Genomic DNA, 19,083 nt, shown 5'->3' on the forward strand with positions numbered 1-19,083 from the left:
CATCTGCTTTTTATGATTCCCTAGAAATGACCATTGAATGAGAAACTATAACTATACCATGTCACCCAGAGGTTGTACAACATTAAAATCAACCTTATATATACTTAAATACTATATAAAGTCTTCCCCAAGAAAACTAAAAAACAAGGGTCTCTGCCTTCTGCCTTCTGCCATTTGAAGCTGTCCGATCTCTTATCCGGCGGTAAATCGGTAAATCGGGGCCAGGCGAAAAACCACCGCCCGATGGCAAATCAACCTCCCCACGACTACTTTTGAAAATCCAGGAGACTTAACCCCATTCGTTTGGATAATAGACTTTTATATTTATATTCATTGCCCTTGAATAAGGTCCTATTATCTGAACTTTGGTTGTGATCGAATCACGTCATTCGCAACCCTTTGTGGACTGTATAGCTTCCATCTGTTCGTCTACTATTGTCCCTATTCACTTACTTTCGTGAGTCCTATTGTTCCGTTACTCTCTGATTGACCGTCTCATTGATGCTTATTGTTTATACAGTGCAATGCTGGCCCTATATAGGAGGAGTCCTTGAGGCTGTACCTGGTCTCTTTATTACCAGCCTTTCTCTCTCCCTTGAAGACTCTCTTTCAACCTCCTCTTCTTGTCTCTACGTGGATAGAAGTCTGGAACTTCTATTAACGTGTTTTTACTACATATCTTTGTGTCGTGCTTCTGAACAATCTTAACTTTCTCCTTTCCACCCTATCTCTTTTGCTCTCTTCTTCCCAACCATACTCATGTCGCTCACTATGGCAACCCTCGATTCTGTCCAGCTGCTTTCTGAAGCAGCTTTTGGCTGTGGTAAGAATTGGCAATTGCCTTGACTCATCCATGCCCAGCTGACCTCCCGCTAGTTCACCTCGCGGCTATTCTCTCCAAGGACGAGAAGACTGCTGGCCAGTTCAGAGAGGAATTCAGCAGGCAATACAAATTGCTAGCTCCGTTCTCAAAGACAGATACGGTAGCTGCTCCAACTACTGGCCTCCGAACTGTGGAATCTCTCAAGCCGAAGTATCACTGTTTGAGTTGCGCAGAAGTATGCCTGGGTTCCAAGCGAGCGGAACACACTGCAGCGACTGGGCATGCATTTTGTAAGCCAATGGTCTCTGACTGACCAAGTTTTTTAATACTTACACAAAGGCAGATCTTGAGTCTCGCAACCGCTTTGTCTTCTGTGAGAAGTGTGTCGATTTCATATATGACCACACCCTGGACAGACTCCGTGGCCCTTCTGGCAAGTTTGAAGCCATTGGTGAGTCTCGGGCAATTCCAAATTATCCAACCCATGGACATCTACTAACATATGGTAGATGGTCGATCCATTTGGGCCGAAGACTCAGCCTCCGAGGTCTACGTCAAGAACAATGCTTACAAAAACCCATGCAATATCCGTGGAGCTCGTGGTGTCTGGAACATGGGTCAAACATGCTACCAATCTTCTATCTTGCAGGCCATGCTGCACGATCCTAGCCTCACTGCCTATTTCCTGGGAGGTGGCCATGACGTTCACACATGCACAATCAAGGAGTGTCTTGCCTGTGCGACAGCTGAAGTCTTCATGGAGTTCAACAGCGCCGATAAAACCGAAGCAGTCTCCGCAGCTGTTCTTCTTCACCATGGCTGGCAAAAATCCAAGGTACGTCCGAAGTCCGAGTTGACCAACAACACTGGCTAACTAGTTCACAGGAAATGCGTGGATACCGTCAGCAAGACGCCCACGAATACTTCCAATTCCTTGTCAATGAACTGCACTCCTCCACACCAGGACACGTGGAGAGCTATGACAAACCATGCAACTGCTTCTTCCACCAGATGTTCTACGGCGAACTGCGCAGCAGCGTCATGTGCCACAAATGCGGCCAAACCACAAACACCCACGACCCCATGGCCGATCTGAGTCTTGATGTCCAGCTTCAGCACAAGAAGCGCAAGCTCGGTCGCTCTACTTCGTCTACTACTGGAACCCTCCTCGGCTGTCTGGACAGCTTCACTGCTGCTGAAGATCTCCACGCCGATGCTGCTTACCACTGCGAGAAGTGTGGTAACACTCCTCAGCGGGCTTCAAAGCGCCTGCAGATCCGAAAACTCCCTGTCATGCTTTGCATGCAACTGAAGGTTTGTTTGAGTTTCTGAATGTCTCTAAATACCATTCTATGCTAATATTCGCATAGCGTTATGAACACTCCTCCAACTCATCGGAAAAGATGAATGGCCATATCGACTTCCCTTTGTCTGTGAATATGCTGCCGTACACTGTCAAAAAAGACAACCTCCCTGTTGATATGTCGAACTACATGTACGACCTGTCCACCGTCATCGTTCACCAAGGAACAATGGACTCTGGGCATTACTATGCCTACACCCGGATTGACAATGACAAGGTTTGTTTTACTCAATAACATTTGTCCCCTCTGTATCCGTGCTTTGCTAATGAGTTGCCTGTATAGTGGGTACTGATGGATGACAACAAGGTCACCATCGCTGGCGTGGCGGAAGTCCTCCGTCAGGATGCCTATCTCCTGTTCTACAGCGCCCGTAATCTCCGAGCTGAGAAGGGAAAGAAGTAGATTTCTTGTGCACAAATAGGCTTCAATACAATTAATCAGTTTCACACGTCAATGGCCACTTAATTCCTTCGAATGCACCAGTACTACGCTGTACTATCCTAGACCTAGACTAAAAGGTCTTTCTGGACTAGGCTAGTAGAGAGCCTCAGGAACCCTAGAGGTTTTTATAAGATATCGACTAATCCATCCATTCATCTATCCATCCTAAGTTATACATAGAAAAGTCCATTCTACTAAGCCTTTCTCCGCCTTTTTCTGCCATCTATCTATACAACTGAGATGAGCAGCAAAATATATACAAAACAAAGACATTCAAAAAGACGACTAAAAATACTAACTAAAAAGATATCACAAGGCCACAAACGCGGCCGAGTATTCTTGCACAAAGTATGTACATAGCCTTACGAATTCCGGCTACTATAGGTGGTATATTGGATTTACAAGAGTACCCCACGTAGACTTTGCAAGTTTATAATTCTGAAAACATTCTGTTTTGAGCCAGAATATATGTCAATAACAACCTTCAAACAGAGAAGTCGGTTAAAGACATCAATCTCGAAAATATCTGAAGTATAAGATCTAACAGCCTGAGGCACCGAGATGTGGTGATCGCCCATTAGTCACATGATCCACCAAAAAAGCTAGCGCAACCCAAGCGAGTTGGCCCGTGCCCTATTCCCCATTGGGGCAGCACACAACGCAAATTCCAACCCTAACTCCTGTCTCCGTTCTTAACGCCCAACGCCAGCGACCCTCGTCCCGTCAACAACCCCGTCAACTCCCAGGTCCCGCCTTTAAAACCTCAAGATGACTCACGAGAGCGTTTGGTACAGCCGGCCCCGCAAGTAAGTCGAAACCGCACGACGCACACACATCAGGCACCATATCGAAAAAAGAACGACAAGGCTAACCACAATTTCAATAGGTACGGCAAGGGCTCCCGCGAATGGTGTGTTTACCCTACTACAATCCCCCGATGAACGATCCAGTCGACACCCAGAATGAAACTTGGAGGAGGCTTGGATGGAATCGAAAATCGATATAAAAGGAACGGGCTTGCTAATATGTGTGCGCCTTCAGCCGTGTCTGCTCCCACCGCGCCGGTCTGATCCGCAAGTACGGCGTAAGGAGAAACCGATTCCTCAAGCATATTGCACATGGCAATATGTGACGTGAAATGGACTTGTGTGGCTAATACGGATGGTTTTTTAGATGAACATCTGCCGTCAGTGCTTCCGTGAGAAGTCCACCGACATCGGTTTCACCAAGGTTCGTTTCAATTCCTCGCTCGACAGTCCTATCCGATCCCCATTCGAATGCCACACAACCACATTCTCCGATATGAAAATCCAATCGACAACCGACAAATTTACTACCACCACAAATACCACCACACATGTACACTGCAAAAGCACAACACTAACCACAAGTTTCTCAACCTACAGTACCGCTAAGCGAGCAAAAAAGCTGACTCCCTCCTCTCGAACCGTTCGCATCCACGAAATCCATCTACGCACCCGGCTCGACTACGGTAGCGTCCAGTGGAGCAATGTTTCAGACGAGCTCAAAAATGGCGTCTTTGATGTTTTTGTGAATGGAGGAATAGACATCGGGCCTGCGTGTCCGGTGTCTCGGGGTTGCGAATCACACCAGATCTTGGCTCCGAGGGGAGGATTTGGGGTTGTTGCATGGAGTGTCTTGAAAAACGAGGATTTATGTTATTTCCCTCATCCTGGTTTTTTCTTAACAATTTCAATGACGGAATTTTTTCTCTGGGAATCATTTCTGCTCCAGCTTGCTGTACAACTTGCTTCGTGGTCTGGATGAGGGTGGGCGTCCTTTCGCACGGCTCTTGTCTCTGCATTGGGTGTAGCTTTTGATGCTGGGCTGGGTGAGCCTCTCGGGGTGCACCGACGGTACATGAGCCCGCGAATGCTTCGTAGCGGCTTCAATGTCGGCAAACCAGATATACCTGGTTTCTTCTGCTTCTAAGCACATCCGGGTGCCTCAGCTGGATGGACAATTTAGATGACGGCACATGCATTGTAGGGCTCTATATGGTACCACTAAGACATTATTATTATTATTATTATTTTTTTTTGCAACTGGATCTACTCTTTGATGAGAGAAACTGACATGCTCACATGTACTTGATTTTGATAGGATGAGCATGTGGTATATAAACCAAGGCTCCGGGAACGCTACCGACGTAGTGTATAGTATGTGGTTTAGCGTCTCGTACTTTTTAGCTTAAGGGTGCTCTTAGTCAACCCCTAACTACGGAGTACGGAGTATCTTCGACCATATTCGTGTCCGTGCCCCAGTCCTGCACCCATGCTAATCACACGGGATCTTGAGGTACTATTCATATTATGCTCATTGGTCACCCGTCATTATTATTACCCCTGGGGAACGGCTAGATCAGAGCCGGGGTGTGGAAAGTAGTTATGCCGAACTTCCGATTACTCCAAGGCTTTCTCAACTTGGCAATAATATATTTCTTGGGGGTGTGCACGTGTAATATTTAATATCGATTAAAGGTTGTGATTTTGCCGGGTCGTCCAGGAACAAAGGCCTATATTTGTGTGGTTTGTGCGGAGTATTCTGAGAGCTGAGGGTACTAGATAAGGATCATAAGCAATCGGGTCTTGTGTTTAGAGTATAAGAGAGCTGAGCTATTGGATTTGACATGGATGAGAAATCAAGGTATGCAGCAGTATGGCGCCAGGTCACACCGTCTGATCACAGCCGGGTACAGCCGCAATGGAGGTATCTAGAAAAATTACGGTGTTAGACATCAGGAAAACCACCGAATGAAAGGCATAGAGCAGCGATTTTTAAGGTTACCTAGGTTGAAGCGTGAACGAGCATGAGTCATAAGGACATCTTCTGGCTCATGTCATAGTCAAACACGAGGTAGTGGGAGACATAGTATACTCCACTTCATACGGAGAACGGATATAGTACTTACAAATGGACTCGGAGCTCGGAAGTAAGGCGGACTTTGCATTCCGGCATAGAACTCACCTCAACGGATTAGCAATTATTCAACGCAGATCATAGGGACGTGCAGGTGCGTGGATATAATATTACAGCCTTTTTCAGGTCCCCCGGATGCTCACGGATGCCGATTCACCAATCGTCAAGAACCGGACTCGGGTTCGGCTTGGGCTTGGCCCCGACTTTTGTCGATGGCCAGGTGCTGCTTTATTTCTTTATTACTGGAAAATTATATGGTTCATGTGGCGTCTCAGTTGAGTAGAAGGCGTCTGTGGTACTCCGTATAGTATAGTGCATTGTTGCACGAAGTATGGAGAAGGGAGTACTCCGTACAGCGGGGGCGCTTGGCGAGGATATTGCTATGTCAAGCTGTACGAGCTTGGACCAGGGTGGGTAAGACACCACATGACGATATGCATCGGGTATGTGTTGATACATACTGGTGGCTTGGATCGAACAGTTCTTTTGGACATGGTTTATGTTCTACTATGACATGATATCTGTGTACGAAATTTTATGTATCGGGGGTGTAAGGACCATCCTAACGTTTTACATTCGGATTATCACGGAAGCGAGCTACCTCAGGCAACTATGTTGTTACCTCAATATCACCTCTTTGGGTAATAAAGTAAGGTGCCGTATTTCCGCTTGAATCCATTGCCTATTGCTCTGTTTTGGTAAATCCGAGTGAGGGTCCGGCACTCAGTTTCCATCATACTATACACCCCCACTACGACGGGGCCAGCCCAAAAATGCGGCTCGAAAAACAAAGCGAGCGGAGGCCGAGACAGGGATAGTAAGGAAAATCTGACCAGGAATGCATACAACATAAGTACTAGTACATACAGAAGTATGTTGGCTCTCGGTGATTGGAGGAACAGATCCCTCTGGTGATCATCTGCTTCAGCTTCAACGGGGCTAGACTTGCACATTGATCATCACCTTGGAAGTCGAACCTAAGATAGTCAGGCTGGAAGCCAAGCAGGCTGGCATATTTCCATTTACATACTTATCCTATCCCCCATGATGTTACATGTCTATACATAGATGTTTGTATGGGGTAAGATAAAGATACTGAGAAGATCAGGCTGGTCACCGTCCAAATAAGGTAACGATCGACTACGTCATTGGCCTAGGCGCTCTGTACACCGTACAATATGCGTATGGCATCAGATGTAGGTCTACATACATGCCTTCCAATGGCAAAGGCCCCCAATGTTGGGGTTCCATGTTTTCATGGTTCCCAGCCTCCCGAACTCGTGAAGTCACCAAATTCCACACTTTGATGAGGCTCCCGGGACACCCGAGTGACAGGAAGAGCCTAATTTTTTTTTTTGGGTGGTAAGAAACATACCAAGAACTCTGGCTCAAATTTCCATGATTGAGTGTAGTTTGTGACACTTTTAAAAAGTCTAACGACTGTACAGGAAAAACCTTGGAATATCACATCAACCTAGTTACAAAGTATAAGCAGAGTTGGGCATATCAGCCTAGAGGGGCCTTACTTCTTCCACGCACTTTTTTTCCTCTTTTTTCTCTTTTTTTCATTTTTTTCATTTTTCATATTTTTTTTTTCTCTCAAAAGCAATGGAAATCGGCACCGGCAAGCTCTTTTTTGATTTTTTTAAATTATTTTATTCTATTTAGCTTTGTTAGCAGTGTCCCGGTGCTTCATTCCTAGCCCCTCCTGGACTTTATATACAGCATTCCCACCCGTCTCATACAACATACTTCAGCCCTACAGCTTCATCTCCAACTACAAACATAATCGAACAGTCTAGTTCGTCAAACCCCTCCCCAAGTAGTCCTGTCTAGACTTGGAGGAGTATAAAAAACAAGAATAAATACGGGCCAGGCCATCGGTTTGACAGGTTCGCTACGTCACGATTCGATAGAGCTTCGACCTCAGCTGGTTGGAGCTCTATATCTCGCGACCACTTGCATTCTTGCATTCTTGCACATACAAACATACACATTATTATTGTTGCAGTATAACACATCTTCCTCCAGATGCGGCCTGTAGCTACTCGGGTCGCATTGGCGGCAACTTCCATTCTGTTTCTCGCATCCCTTGCGACCGCGCTTCCACACGGTGACGATGAATCAATGGACATGGGAATGGATATGAGTGCGGCCACCAACGCGCCGCAACCTACAACTACCGCGACGCAAAATAACACCAATGGTCCGATGAGCTATTTTGCGTATGGCAAGCATTCCAGCACCATCATAGCTCACATTGTCCTCATGGTTCTGGGATGGTGCTTTGTTCTTCCTGTCGGTAAGTAGCTCTAGTGTCGTCGCGCTCTGAACGCGAAGAAAAGTAAACGGACAGGAACTGATCCCTCGAATAGCTGTCATGATGAGCATTGCGCGCTCATGGCTTGCGCTTCCATCGCAGTTCCTCTTTCTGGCCTTCAACGCTTTCGGTGTCCTACTCGGGGCAGTCTACAACAGCCAGACGCCGAACCTGTACGAAAACAATGCACACCACAAACTCGGCTGGCTCGCGACGTGTGTTGTCGGTGTCCAGGTCGTCTTGGCTTTGCTCTTTGCCTACGCTGGCCGCGGCGAGTCGAATTCGAATGCGCCCTCATATGAACATGCTGCGTTCTTCCCTGTCGCGACCGACGACCATGATAATGAGCGTGTTTGTCTCACCGACACCATGCGCGAGCATCGCTGGTCTCGCGATAGTGGCCAGGGCACAGATAGTAACTCGCCTTCCATCCATAGTCCTGGATCGTCTTGTGGTTCGCCTACCGAATACGATGGATTCGAAAAGCCTGATGAACTGCCAGGGAAGGTTACCACCCAGCATGGCTGGATTCATCGCTCGAGTATTGGTCGCTTCCTGTCCAAGACCGTCCCTGGTCTGATTCCCAGCCGGGCTCTCCGCGCTCTGAATGTCGTGTATAACATCGTTGACCGTGTCATTCTTCCATTCGGATTTGTAGCCATTGCGACTGGAGCTGTGACGTACGGCGGTATTATGAGGAGTCGTGAGATCTTCAACGGGCTTGCACACTTCATCAAGGGTGGTATCTTCTTCTGGTACGGTATCCTGACACTTGGACGCTATATTGGTTGCTGGGCAGATCTGGGTTGGGCCTGGAACAAGAAGCCCTCTGCTTCTATTGTAGGTTGGAAAGCCAAGGTTCCCTCGGGGGAAGCTACAGAGTCGTTTGTCATTTTCCTATATGGCGCGTCAAATGTTTTCCTCGAGCACCTCTCCAGTGCGGGCAAGGCATGGTCTGCTACAGATCTCGAACACGTTTCGATTTCCGTGCTGTTCTTCGGCGGCGGTCTGGTATGATTTAGCCTCCTTGTTTTCGGCTCTTTATAGGAATCTAACTAACATAAAATAGGCCGGTATGCTATTCGAATCTTCTTGCATCCGGGACTGGGTCAACAACACCATCCTCCAAGCCCCTGCTCATGCTACCTCGGATGAAGCCTGGACGCCCCCGAGGTCGCAGGGCGTTTCCTTGAACCCCATGCCAGCCCTAGTCATTATGTTGCTTGGCATGATGATGGGATCGCACCACCAGGACAGCATGACATCGACTATGGTACACAAGCAGTGGGGTAACATGTTGGTTGGATTTGCGCTGGCGCGCGGGATGACATATGTTATGTTGTACCTCAAGCCACCGACCTCGTACCTCCCGGCTCGTCCGCCGACAGAGATCATCGCTGCATTCTGCCTAATCTCGGGAGGTCTAATTTTTATGATGAGTGTAAGTGCCCATACATCTATAAGCTTTATAAGGTCGCCCAAGAGCATGACTAACGTTGATCTTAGACCCGCAATGTGATTCAAGCGATGGAGTACTACAAACTGGACGCAATGTTCGCCTTCACTGTCGCCCTGGGCTTCAGTGCTTTCATTATGGCTTATGAGATCTTGATGATTGCTACCAAGGCCTGGGCTGTGAAGCGTGTCCAGCGCTCCCGGCCAAACTTCCGCTTCAAGTGAAAAATTCGCGACATGTTTCCTTTGATACCCCCTTTACATTTCTGAGGTTTTTGTTTCATGCTGGAATATACGGAGTTATTTTGCTTGTGAATTCTTCATGCGACATAATATTCCCCGCAGAGAAAGATACCCTGGGAAGGATAGTTCCTTGGAAACCCTCGGATATGATATTTTGTGACGTTCAATTTGTGAATGGACTAATGTGGTAATAATGGTTGGTGGGATTGATTGGGACTGCATATCCCAGTCTCCCAGATGATATATGCAGTACAGATGTTCCCATGAATGCAATTTCTCTTCAAACAAGTACGTGTCGGAGTAGATCTGCGGGGCTTGCAGCTTATTTCCGAGCCTTCGTCGTGTGCCGAGTGCCGAGTACCCAAGGCAGTGTGACCCCCTCCTGGTAGGCAATTATACATGGCCAGAAGTCATATATATTCAAGTTCACCATCCAAAGCCAATGCGAGCTCATTGAGCCTCCAGCTCTGGCAAATCATGCCAAGGCCAAGAACATGTTAACAGAAGGTCCAAAATTCTAAGAAGTTCGAGAGCTCCATGAGGGGCAAGTGGGGCCAGACGATGAACACGAAATTAAAACGCCGGTCTGATTGGAAGAAAATGATATCAAACGAAATCAGCCCTTAGCCGGGGGATAACAAGACCAAAGGAGCAGGCCCGAAGACCTTGTACACATCCGAACATCCATTTATAAGCAGTCCGGGGACCCTCCATTATTAACTCAACATATAAAACCTTGGAAAACTTCATTTTCATATTCTAATATACCCCTCTTCACTTCAAAATGGCTTCCAACCCTCCCGGTGCCTGCTGTGCCTCTGGTTTCAAGCACGAAGGCACTCCCGTCGGTGAGATTAAGAATATCAACGGAAGTAAGATACAAAAATCCCCAATTGCAGCCACCCGAAGCCCCGCAGAACCTTCATTGTTAACTAAGCCATTCTCCAGTCGACACCTACATCGCCTACCCTAAGGATAACAAGACCCCCGAGAAGGCCATTGTCTTCCTGGCCGATATCTTCGGCATCTACATCAACGCCCAGCTCCTCGCCGACGAGTTCGCCAACAATGGTTACCTGACTATCATCCCGGATCTTTTCCAGGGCGACCAGATCAGTCTCAGCGACATGCAATCTGGCAAGGCTAATCTGGGTGCATGGCTTCCCCACCACCAGGCCTCCAACGTTGAGCCCGTCGTTGAGTCGACTATTAAGTATGCCCGTGAGACTCTCGGCGTTAAGAAGATCGGCGCTGTTGGCTACTGCTTCGGCGGTAAGGTATGTACTTATAGTCCTGATTTGAAGATCCAATCTCCCAAACATATAACTCGCAAGCTCTGGTGCTAACAATATTGCTTTAGTACGTCTGCCGCAACCTCAAGCCGGGTCAGATTGATGTTGGTTTCACTGCGCACCCCTCGTTCGTCACCCACGAGGAGCTCGGCGCCATTAAGGGCCCATTGTCTATCGCTGCTGCTGGTAAGTTAATGTTTGCTAGATATCAGTTTGAAAAAGAAACATCAAAGGCTAATTTCGCACGTGTCAACAGAGGTCGACTCGATCTTCACTACCCAGCTTCGTCATGAGTCTGAGGATGTTCTCATCAAGACTGCTCTGCCGTGGCAGATCAACCTGTTCAGCGGTGTCAGCCACGGTTTCGCTGTGCGCGCCGATCTGAGCGACCCCAAGCAGAAGTGGGCTAAGGAGCAGGCCTTCTGCCAAGCCATCGCCTGGTTTAACCAGCACCTATAAATGAATTGGAACGATTTTGAATACATAGATAGCAAATAGCGGGATACAGGACCAATTTGATCTTTGATGAATAGACCGTTGTAGCAGCCAGTACGGAGTAAATTGAGATAGTTTATACTCGCCACTTACCCCCGGGGCCGGAGGTTTATAGTTGCGCGGCTGGTCTTTATCGCGGGGCGTAACTTCGCGAACAAGTCGCCTTAATGGTCCGCATGTTTCCCTCGACCTCTGTTCGAGTTAGATACTTCATTTAAGTTGTTTTTGACCCTGAAATTTGGGTTCTACTCGTTTCTACTTAGGACTTGTTGTCTCTTGTTTTCGATTCCCGCAGGGATCGCGTGCGCCTTGTGAGTTATCCCTAGGACCGGGCCGGAAGGTCGACTAGCGAGGAAAACAGAATCTAACGATTGATCTTTTCTTTCCAGTCATTAATTGTTTGATCCACCATCTGACCCTCGAATACATTGTCAATTCTTCCCAACGGCTCCGACCGCACATCCTCTCCTTCAGAGTCGTGGTATATCCCGACTTGCCAGCCCAACTTTACCCCAGCCGCCCTGAGTGGTTTCGTCACTATATTTATTCGAGAGTGACAGTAAACAGAATATCAGCATCCAGCAATCATGGCGACTCCTGCCGCTTTACCCCCGTTGCCTTTCAATCCGGGTCGGATACGAACATACATCCTCCGACTACCGCTGTTCACCCGCCTGGTGCTGCTGGTCATTCTGGCCTTCTGGCTGCTTGAATTCCAAACCATGTGGAGTGTTGTGCAGTGGGGTGCTTTGATCCCGGAGGAGATTAACCTGGGGACTAGTAAGTTTAATTCTATGCTAGAAGGGTATATTGGGCGCACGCTAACTTGGTGGTGTTACTAGTGTACCGACTTAACACTTATCCCATCATCCACACTGGCTTCTTCCATGCTTTCTTTAATGCTGTGGCGGTTGCACCGTTGCTGGAGCGCTTTGAGGCCGAGCATGGTACTTTGACTGCTATTGCGCTGTTTATTGGACGTGAGTACTCTGGTAAAACACAACGATTGTGGTCATTTTGACTAATGTTGGATAATTTAGCTCTCTCGACTGCTCCCGCCGGGCTCTATATCTTGGTTGAGAGGTTTATCCTACACAGAAATACTTCGGTGGTCGGCGCAAGGTATGCTATAAGTCACCAGGTTGAATGTTTCGGTAACTGACCTTCAATCCAGCATCTGGGTTTTCCTGCTTCTCGGTTCGGAAGCCATCAAGACCTACAAGTCTCACCCCAACTTCAGGTAAGATTCACTTGGAATATCTTGCTCTAATCTTACTAACGCCCTTCAGTCTTGGCCCGTACAAGATTCCCACCTGGACTTCACCCCTGTTCGCATGTGTCGTTGTATCTATCCTCATCTCGAACGTCAGCTTCCTCGGCCATCTCTGTGCAATTCTTGTTGGATATCTCCGTGAGTTCCCTTCTCTGGCTTTCCCTTTTTTCCACTGCTAATTGTCATTAGTTGGCCTCGGATACCTCAAGGTGTTTGTGCCCCCTGAGAAGGTCCTCCGCTGGATCGAGGGCAAGCTGAACCTCCTGGGACGTCTACCTCACTACGTCTCCGTTGACCAGAAGACCTACGGTCGCTATGGAGTTCTTCCAACCACCAACCCCGCCGGCGCCAACGGCAACCAACCACCTCTGAGCTACTTGGGATCTACCCAGCGCCTTGGAGCATGATCCCGGATATTGACGCATTCTTCATTTCTCATTTTTAATGTATATTTTCGACTATAAGTTTTTATATTGTTGCAGACTCGGGGGACATTGGATAATAGCATAGCGTGTGCATACTCACATTTAATTTGCACTATTGGTCTTTGTCGTTCGGCGTAAATTCCACTTCTCCGCGCATAAACAACGGAGCTCTCGATCTCCACTGTTGACTTGTAACACTCCAGTCCAATTCAATTATTCCACTCATTTAACGGCTTCGCCTTCGCGGCACGGGAACTAGTTTCCCAATGGTCATTATTCAATGGCGTTGAAATGTGAGCAAGCTGAAATACCACCTGTCCTTCCTAGCACCACTACCCTAACTAACAAGATGCCAGCTGCAATCCGCAACTTGGGGAGTAACCCCAACCTCATCTTCGTTCGCCTCCCGAATCTCCTATCCTTTATCTGTGTTGTCGTCGGCGTTGTATGGCTACTTCTCCTGCCTTTGAACGAGTACTCCCGACAAACCTACATTTCCGAGAATGCGCTCCTGCCGGGCCAAGTCCATGCGTATTTCACCGGAAGCGAGCAGAACATCTTCCGGGGCTATAAGAAAGAATTGGAAGGATTGCTGAATGATGGGCAAGCGAGAGGCGGCCAAAAAGACGAGGCCGAGGTGACAGCGGCGTAAGTCGAATGAACACGGCACAAGCTGGACTATTCGCTGATACTTCAACAGGGTCTCGGACAAGTTGCAGTCAATCTTGCAAGCGGCGGGTCTTAAGGTTGCCACGCAAAAATACGAATACACCTCTGCTGGTGTTACGCACCGGGGAGAGAACACTTATGCTATTATCCATGCCCCGCGCGGTGATGCCACGGAAGCAATTGTGCTGGTTGCGCCATGGCTGACAGCTGATGATAAGTTAAACCTGAATGGTGTTACTCTTTCCCTGACACTGGCGAGATACTTCAAAAGTGAGTTTGGTAGTTGCGCTCCTCTGGTCGGGTTACTGACAATTCATGCTAGGATGGTCACTATGGTCCAAGGATATCATCTTCCTAATTACCCCGGATAGCAAAACCGGAACTCAGGCTTGGATCGATGCCTACCACGATATGCACCCGGCTTCGGTGCAGCCACTTCCTCTGAAGAGTGGAGCGTTACAAGGAGCACTGGTCATCGAATACCCGTTAGAGCACCGTTTCCAGACGCTCCATATTGTATATGACGGAGTCAACGGCCAACTCCCCAACCTCGACCTGTTCAACACGGCTGTAGCCATTGCAGGCGGCCAGATGGGTATCGGGGCCAATCTACAAGAAATGTGGGGTCACGACGACAGCTACAAGCATCGCCTACAGACCATATTCCGCGGTATGACCAAGCAGGGACTCGGGTATGCCACTGGTGCACACAGCAGCTTCATGCCGTACCATATCGACGCTATCACTCTGCAGACCAAGGGCGAGGGATGGGAGGACGAAATGGCCCTAGGCCGAACGATTGAGTCTCTGTGCCGCAGCTTGAACAACTTGCTGGAGCACCTGCACCAGAGCTTTTTCTTCTACCTGCTCATGCAATCCAACCGTTTTGTCAGCATTGGTACCTATTTGCCTAGTGCTATGCTGATCGCCGGAAACTTCACCATCATGGCAATTGCCCTTTGGATCCGCACTGGGTACTTCCCAGAAAAAACCCCAAGTGCCAAACCGGAGAATGAGAAGGCGCCCACTGAAGACAAGGCCAATGCGATTAGTATCGCGGAACGACACCTCGCTCTACCACTCTCGCTTGTTGTCGGACTCCATCTACTCGGCCTTGTCCCGCTCTGGGTCTTTAATAATGTCTTCCACCAGGTGAGAACTGCCAGCCTACAACCACAATACTAATAGCTGCTAACAAATCTTCAGTACTTCACAACTACCACCTACATATTCGTAGTCGTGGACATCATCCTTCCCCTCTTCCTCGCCGCAATCCTCTCCAACGGCCTCGGTTTATCAAAGCCAATCATCCCCCAACAGTACCACCTTATTAAATCCTTCTCCCTCCTCCTACTAGGTCTCTCCCTCTCAACCCTCGCCACCCTCAACTTCTCCCTTTCATTCATGATCGGTCTACTCTGCGTGCCACTTAGCTTCATCACTCGCCTGCAAGGCTCTGCGCCATTCCGCTTAACAACTTCCAGTCTGGGTTTGGTTCTTCTTAACCTCGTCTCCCCGCCAACTGTTCTCCTTGGTGTCTGCTGGTATATGGGGGTCTCAGTCGAGGCTGTCCTCACTCAGGCGGCTTTCGGTTGGGATGTTTGGGGTATGTGGACCCAGGTCGTTGTTTGGTGTGTGTGGTGGCCGGCTTGGTTGATTGGCTGTGTTTTGCTCGGGTCGTCGATGTTCTGATTATATTGTTGTACATTGTTGTGTCATGCGGTCTCCCCCATTGGTCCAATGATATAAGATATTAATAAATACAAGTCCATACTATAACTATCAAAGACAAAGAAACAAAGACAGGGACCAGGGCCTTGGATACCACAGACTGGCAGCAGAGAGTCCAAATATCAAGAGTGCTTAACGTCCAAGGTGCATGTACTGATGCACTGCAAGTACACGTCAAACACAAGCGAATCTAGTTAGGTACGCACATGTCCTTGCAACTCTTGCTCAAATAGTTACTCTAGATGTGTACCTCCCCTTGGATATGTTTCATTTGCCACGCCGTACATATCAAAGACGTGAGTCGATTGCTGATTCTTACCCTAGGACGCAAGCATCTATCGCCTCACGATGGCCACTTACGATCAAAGAACATTTAGCATTCGACACCAGAAGAGCCCAAGGCGAGGTTCAACAAAGACCGCCTCTAACTTTATACATAGCACATTGCAGAGGTCATGCACGGCTGATTCGAGCGAACAATGAAAACATCCAGGATGTCAAAACCTCCCATGCGACATATTTCCCCGAATCTTTGTTTCAGCCCTTGAACAATACTAACATCTCACATTCATCAAGTGCATCAATGTTAGATTGTTCTTGGCCACTTCCCATGGGACTTGCTCTAAATCAGAAACAGTATGCTGTTTCTTTCATGCCGTATCTCTATCCAGTCTCGATCTCATATCCACGATTCTCTCTGTCAATCTATATAAAGAATGACGAGCCTTGCTACTCGACAAATGGCTGTATCTCCCATGTCTACACACGATGGGTCTCTTCCGAATCGACTTTCTCGCTCTATGGCTTCTCTTACTCCGTCTCGCGACAGCTGCCGCCCCAGTTCCAACCAAAGACGGCTTTTGTTTCAAATACATCATCCAAGGTTATGATACGTGTGCATTGATTGCCAAAGCACACGGTATCACCGAGGCCGACATCGAAAGCTTCAATAAGAACACCTGGGCATGGCTCGGATGCGGACGGCTATACCAGGGTGACTTTATCTGTCTCAGCACAGGGAAACCTCCAATGCCAATGGCCCTTCCCCAAGCTACCTGCGGTCCGCAAGTACCTGGAACAACTCGTCCGGCCAACTGGGCCAACCTCGCCGGAATGAACCCATGTGCTGAGTCTAAATGTGTGAGTACACCCCTATGGCCCGTCTTATAGATCTAGTCCTAACAACCCAACAGTGTGCTTTCTGGGGCCAATGTGGTGTCACCGATATATATTGCCAAAATTGCCGCGCACCTCCTGCCGGTCCTACAGCCACCGTGAAAGGAGCCACAGAGGCTCCGAAATCCCAAACTTCTAGCAATACAAAGGCAGGAGGAGCCAATCAGTCTGTCAACACCGCTGCCGGCTCAAAACCTACCTCCAACCCCAACTCCAAGTCCAATACTACCACCGTTAAGGCCACGAAAATCACAACAATAACCAAATCTTCTACTACAACAAAAGCAAAAGCAGCCCCTGAACCAAGTGTATCTCAATCCCCTTGGACAGCACCTTGGGAGATCACACTATACAGTAAAATGGGTTGCGAGGGGGACTACTACCACCTCGAGGGGTATAACAAAGAATTCCTCGACAACAAGGGCTGTTTAAACCTCCACGGTGGCCTCAATAGCAAGTTCACCGAGACGGGCGTTACCTGCAAATGGTGGACCGATGATGGCTTCACGTGGAGTAGTTGTGATTCGAGCAAGCTTATGAAACCTCAGTCTTGGATCCTCAAGAATGGGTATTGCTCTGCCTTCAGTAAGGTTGATTGTGATTGCTTTGATCATGTGACTCAGTATTATCAACCTAAGGGTTGTCATAATAGGACGGGGATTGATACGCCTAATTTTGCTTCTTTGCAGTGTTCGATTAATGGAGTTTAAGGGCTGGGATTTGGAGGGTTGTGTATATATTTTGTTTAAGAAATGAGATTGTTCTGATTTGTTATAGTAGGCTATATTAATGTCTTCCTTAGCTTTGAATTATGAATGAAGTAGATATGTAGAGTCGAATTAATCCATGCATATTGCAAGAATTACAAATATACTAGTTACTAGAATCACGATAGAAGACGACACCATTGTATTCATTATAATGGAACTGATCAGAACACAAGTGAGATAAGACATCTATGCAGCCCAAACATCCTTGCCAGCCCCCTCAATCCAATGACCGAGCTGGTTAACACCGGCATCCCATTCCTTAAGACGGTTTCGCATGCCATCAATCTGCTTCATATCCAGAACCTTGGGCTGAACCCAGTGGATCTGTGCAACCTGGGCAACTTGATCAATAGATCCACGCAGCAAACCCAGCGACAAAGCCTTCATAACGAGATGCTCGATCTCATCCGGCTGCACCTTAGTCTCGGACGCGATAGCCTGGAAGGAGAGAGAGCGGTCGTGAGGGGGACGGTGGAAGACCATCTCCGTCAGTGCCGAGAGCGAGATCTTCTGGTACAGGAATACCCGGTGTGACTCCAGCAGCTTGTTCTTGCTGATGTTACCGGCCAGCACATCATAAGCAGTCAGGTCACCTCGGTTGAAGGCGAAGAGAAGCTCGCGGAGCCAGTTGTGCGGGGTCTGGGTCAGCGAGTCCAGAATCGGGTGCAGGAGGAGCTCTCCGAAGTTGTAAATCGTCTCTGATACCAGGGCCGCTACGCTGAGGTTGTAGGCGCGCGATGCGCGCTCGGTCTCGGTGAGTTCTTCCAGGTCAATGCAGGCGAGGTAGAGGAGGGCGTTTTTGTAGAAGGAGGCGAATTCTTGCTTAGACTGTTGGAGAGTGTTAGTTTTAATTTGAATGGCCATGTCTGACTAAAGACAGGATTCTGCTAGTCACGTACGTGGTAGTAGTCCGCGTTCACTTTGTAGAATGATGCGTGCACGACGGTCTCGACAGAGTCGAAGGTGTCTAGCACCCGCTGGCAGGTGGCTAGGTCTGTCTGTGCTCCGTCCAGGTCCTTCAACGACAGCTTGACGTTGGCCACGTCAGCAAGCGCATAGACATATGCATCCTGTGTATCGGCAGTATCCGTCTTGGTAGCGAGGGATGTGAGGAAAGCCAGTCGTTCTTGGTCATCTAGAGGGAAATGGTTAGCCTGCATCAACGCAACGGAATCCTCATCATGGTAGATTTTGGAGCTTCCAGACTAGACTGTGGTTCACCAACCTGTGCATTCTGTTGCTGCCATCAACCCCAACGACACAAACTTGAGCTGGTTGACCCGGTCGGCGAAACTGAACACGAATGTCTTAAACAGGGCTAAGCGATGCGGAGCACTCTCTGGCATGCGGAAGAACTCGACCAACGAGTCTGTAAGCTGGTGCCATAGTTTGCGCTCCCAGTAATCTTCGAAGGTGAGGAAGTAGGGTTGTGTCTCTGGGCTTCCTTGTGCTTGCTGCTCGAGCAAGAAGTCGGGGATCTTGGACTCCATGGTGGAGATTTGGATGCGGTTTAAGTTGAAGTCACTGATAGAGAACAGTATGCTGGATCAAGAGAGAAAGATAGGTAAACTCGGACGGAATTGAAGATGTTGATGGTTGATGCGGACTGCAAGAGAGCTGATATGATGTCCTCACATCGGCAGTTTGGGGAGCTCTCGCTCACCGC

The 19,083-nt window shown here is 48.3% G+C and overlaps 8 protein-coding genes across 8 annotated transcripts; 6 read left to right on the plus strand and 2 right to left on the minus strand.

Moving 5' to 3' along the window:
* Window positions 1–771: 771 nt before the first annotated feature.
* Window positions 772–2,589, plus strand: PEX2_053530 (uncharacterized protein; the record flags this gene model as incomplete). The annotated part of the gene is made up of 7 exons (XM_016742627.1): window positions 772–823; window positions 877–1,113; window positions 1,167–1,274; window positions 1,333–1,658; window positions 1,709–2,137; window positions 2,194–2,403; window positions 2,470–2,589. 7 exons carry the CDS (start codon window positions 772–774, stop codon window positions 2,587–2,589), a joined length of 1,482 nt encoding a protein of 493 aa, XP_016600878.1.
* A 1,779-nt stretch (window positions 2,590–4,368) lies between these two features.
* PEX2_053540 (uncharacterized protein) lies at window positions 4,369–4,587 on the minus strand (the record flags this gene model as incomplete). The annotated part of the gene is made up of 1 exon (XM_016742628.1): window positions 4,369–4,587. One exon carries the CDS (start codon window positions 4,585–4,587, stop codon window positions 4,369–4,371), a length of 219 nt encoding a protein of 72 aa, XP_016600879.1.
* A 3,012-nt stretch (window positions 4,588–7,599) lies between these two features.
* PEX2_053550 (Ytp1 family protein) lies at window positions 7,600–9,568 on the plus strand (the record flags this gene model as incomplete). Its single annotated transcript, XM_016742629.1, has 4 exons — window positions 7,600–7,870; window positions 7,944–8,899; window positions 8,958–9,329; window positions 9,395–9,568. The coding sequence occupies 4 exons, from the start codon at window positions 7,600–7,602 to the stop codon at window positions 9,566–9,568; spliced, it is 1,773 nt and encodes a 590-aa protein (XP_016600880.1).
* Window positions 9,569–10,370: 802 nt separating this feature from the next.
* On the plus strand, window positions 10,371–11,337 carry PEX2_053560 (dienelactone hydrolase family protein; the record flags this gene model as incomplete). Its single annotated transcript, XM_016742630.1, has 4 exons — window positions 10,371–10,458; window positions 10,535–10,863; window positions 10,947–11,064; window positions 11,135–11,337. The coding sequence occupies 4 exons, from the start codon at window positions 10,371–10,373 to the stop codon at window positions 11,335–11,337; spliced, it is 738 nt and encodes a 245-aa protein (XP_016600881.1).
* Window positions 11,338–11,960: 623 nt separating this feature from the next.
* On the plus strand, window positions 11,961–13,053 carry rbd2 (rhomboid protease family protein RBD2; the record flags this gene model as incomplete). Its single annotated transcript, XM_016742631.1, has 6 exons — window positions 11,961–12,153; window positions 12,216–12,353; window positions 12,414–12,495; window positions 12,548–12,613; window positions 12,663–12,784; window positions 12,836–13,053. The coding sequence occupies 6 exons, from the start codon at window positions 11,961–11,963 to the stop codon at window positions 13,051–13,053; spliced, it is 819 nt and encodes a 272-aa protein (XP_016600882.1).
* Window positions 13,054–13,420: 367 nt separating this feature from the next.
* PEX2_053580 (GPI-anchored transamidase subunit GAA1) lies at window positions 13,421–15,432 on the plus strand (the record flags this gene model as incomplete). The annotated part of the gene is made up of 4 exons (XM_016742632.1): window positions 13,421–13,719; window positions 13,772–14,010; window positions 14,063–14,892; window positions 14,947–15,432. The coding sequence occupies 4 exons, from the start codon at window positions 13,421–13,423 to the stop codon at window positions 15,430–15,432; spliced, it is 1,854 nt and encodes a 617-aa protein (XP_016600883.1).
* An 807-nt stretch (window positions 15,433–16,239) lies between these two features.
* PEX2_053590 (LysM peptidoglycan-binding domain-containing protein) lies at window positions 16,240–17,347 on the plus strand (the record flags this gene model as incomplete). The annotated part of the gene is made up of 3 exons (XM_016742633.1): window positions 16,240–16,611; window positions 16,665–17,232; window positions 17,337–17,347. 3 exons carry the CDS (start codon window positions 16,240–16,242, stop codon window positions 17,345–17,347), a joined length of 951 nt encoding a protein of 316 aa, XP_016600884.1.
* Window positions 17,348–17,603: 256 nt separating this feature from the next.
* On the minus strand, window positions 17,604–18,907 carry PEX2_053600 (proteasome regulatory particle lid subunit RPN9; the record flags this gene model as incomplete). The annotated part of the gene is made up of 3 exons (XM_016742634.1): window positions 17,604–18,245; window positions 18,317–18,552; window positions 18,643–18,907. The coding sequence occupies 3 exons, from the start codon at window positions 18,905–18,907 to the stop codon at window positions 17,604–17,606; spliced, it is 1,143 nt and encodes a 380-aa protein (XP_016600885.1).
* Between the last annotated feature and the right edge of the window lie 176 nt (window positions 18,908–19,083).

Source organism: Penicillium expansum (genome assembly GCF_000769745.1).
Source record: "Penicillium expansum strain MD-8 chromosome Unknown contig174, whole genome shotgun sequence".
Classification (NCBI taxonomy): Eukaryota; Fungi; Ascomycota; class Eurotiomycetes; order Eurotiales; family Aspergillaceae; genus Penicillium; species Penicillium expansum.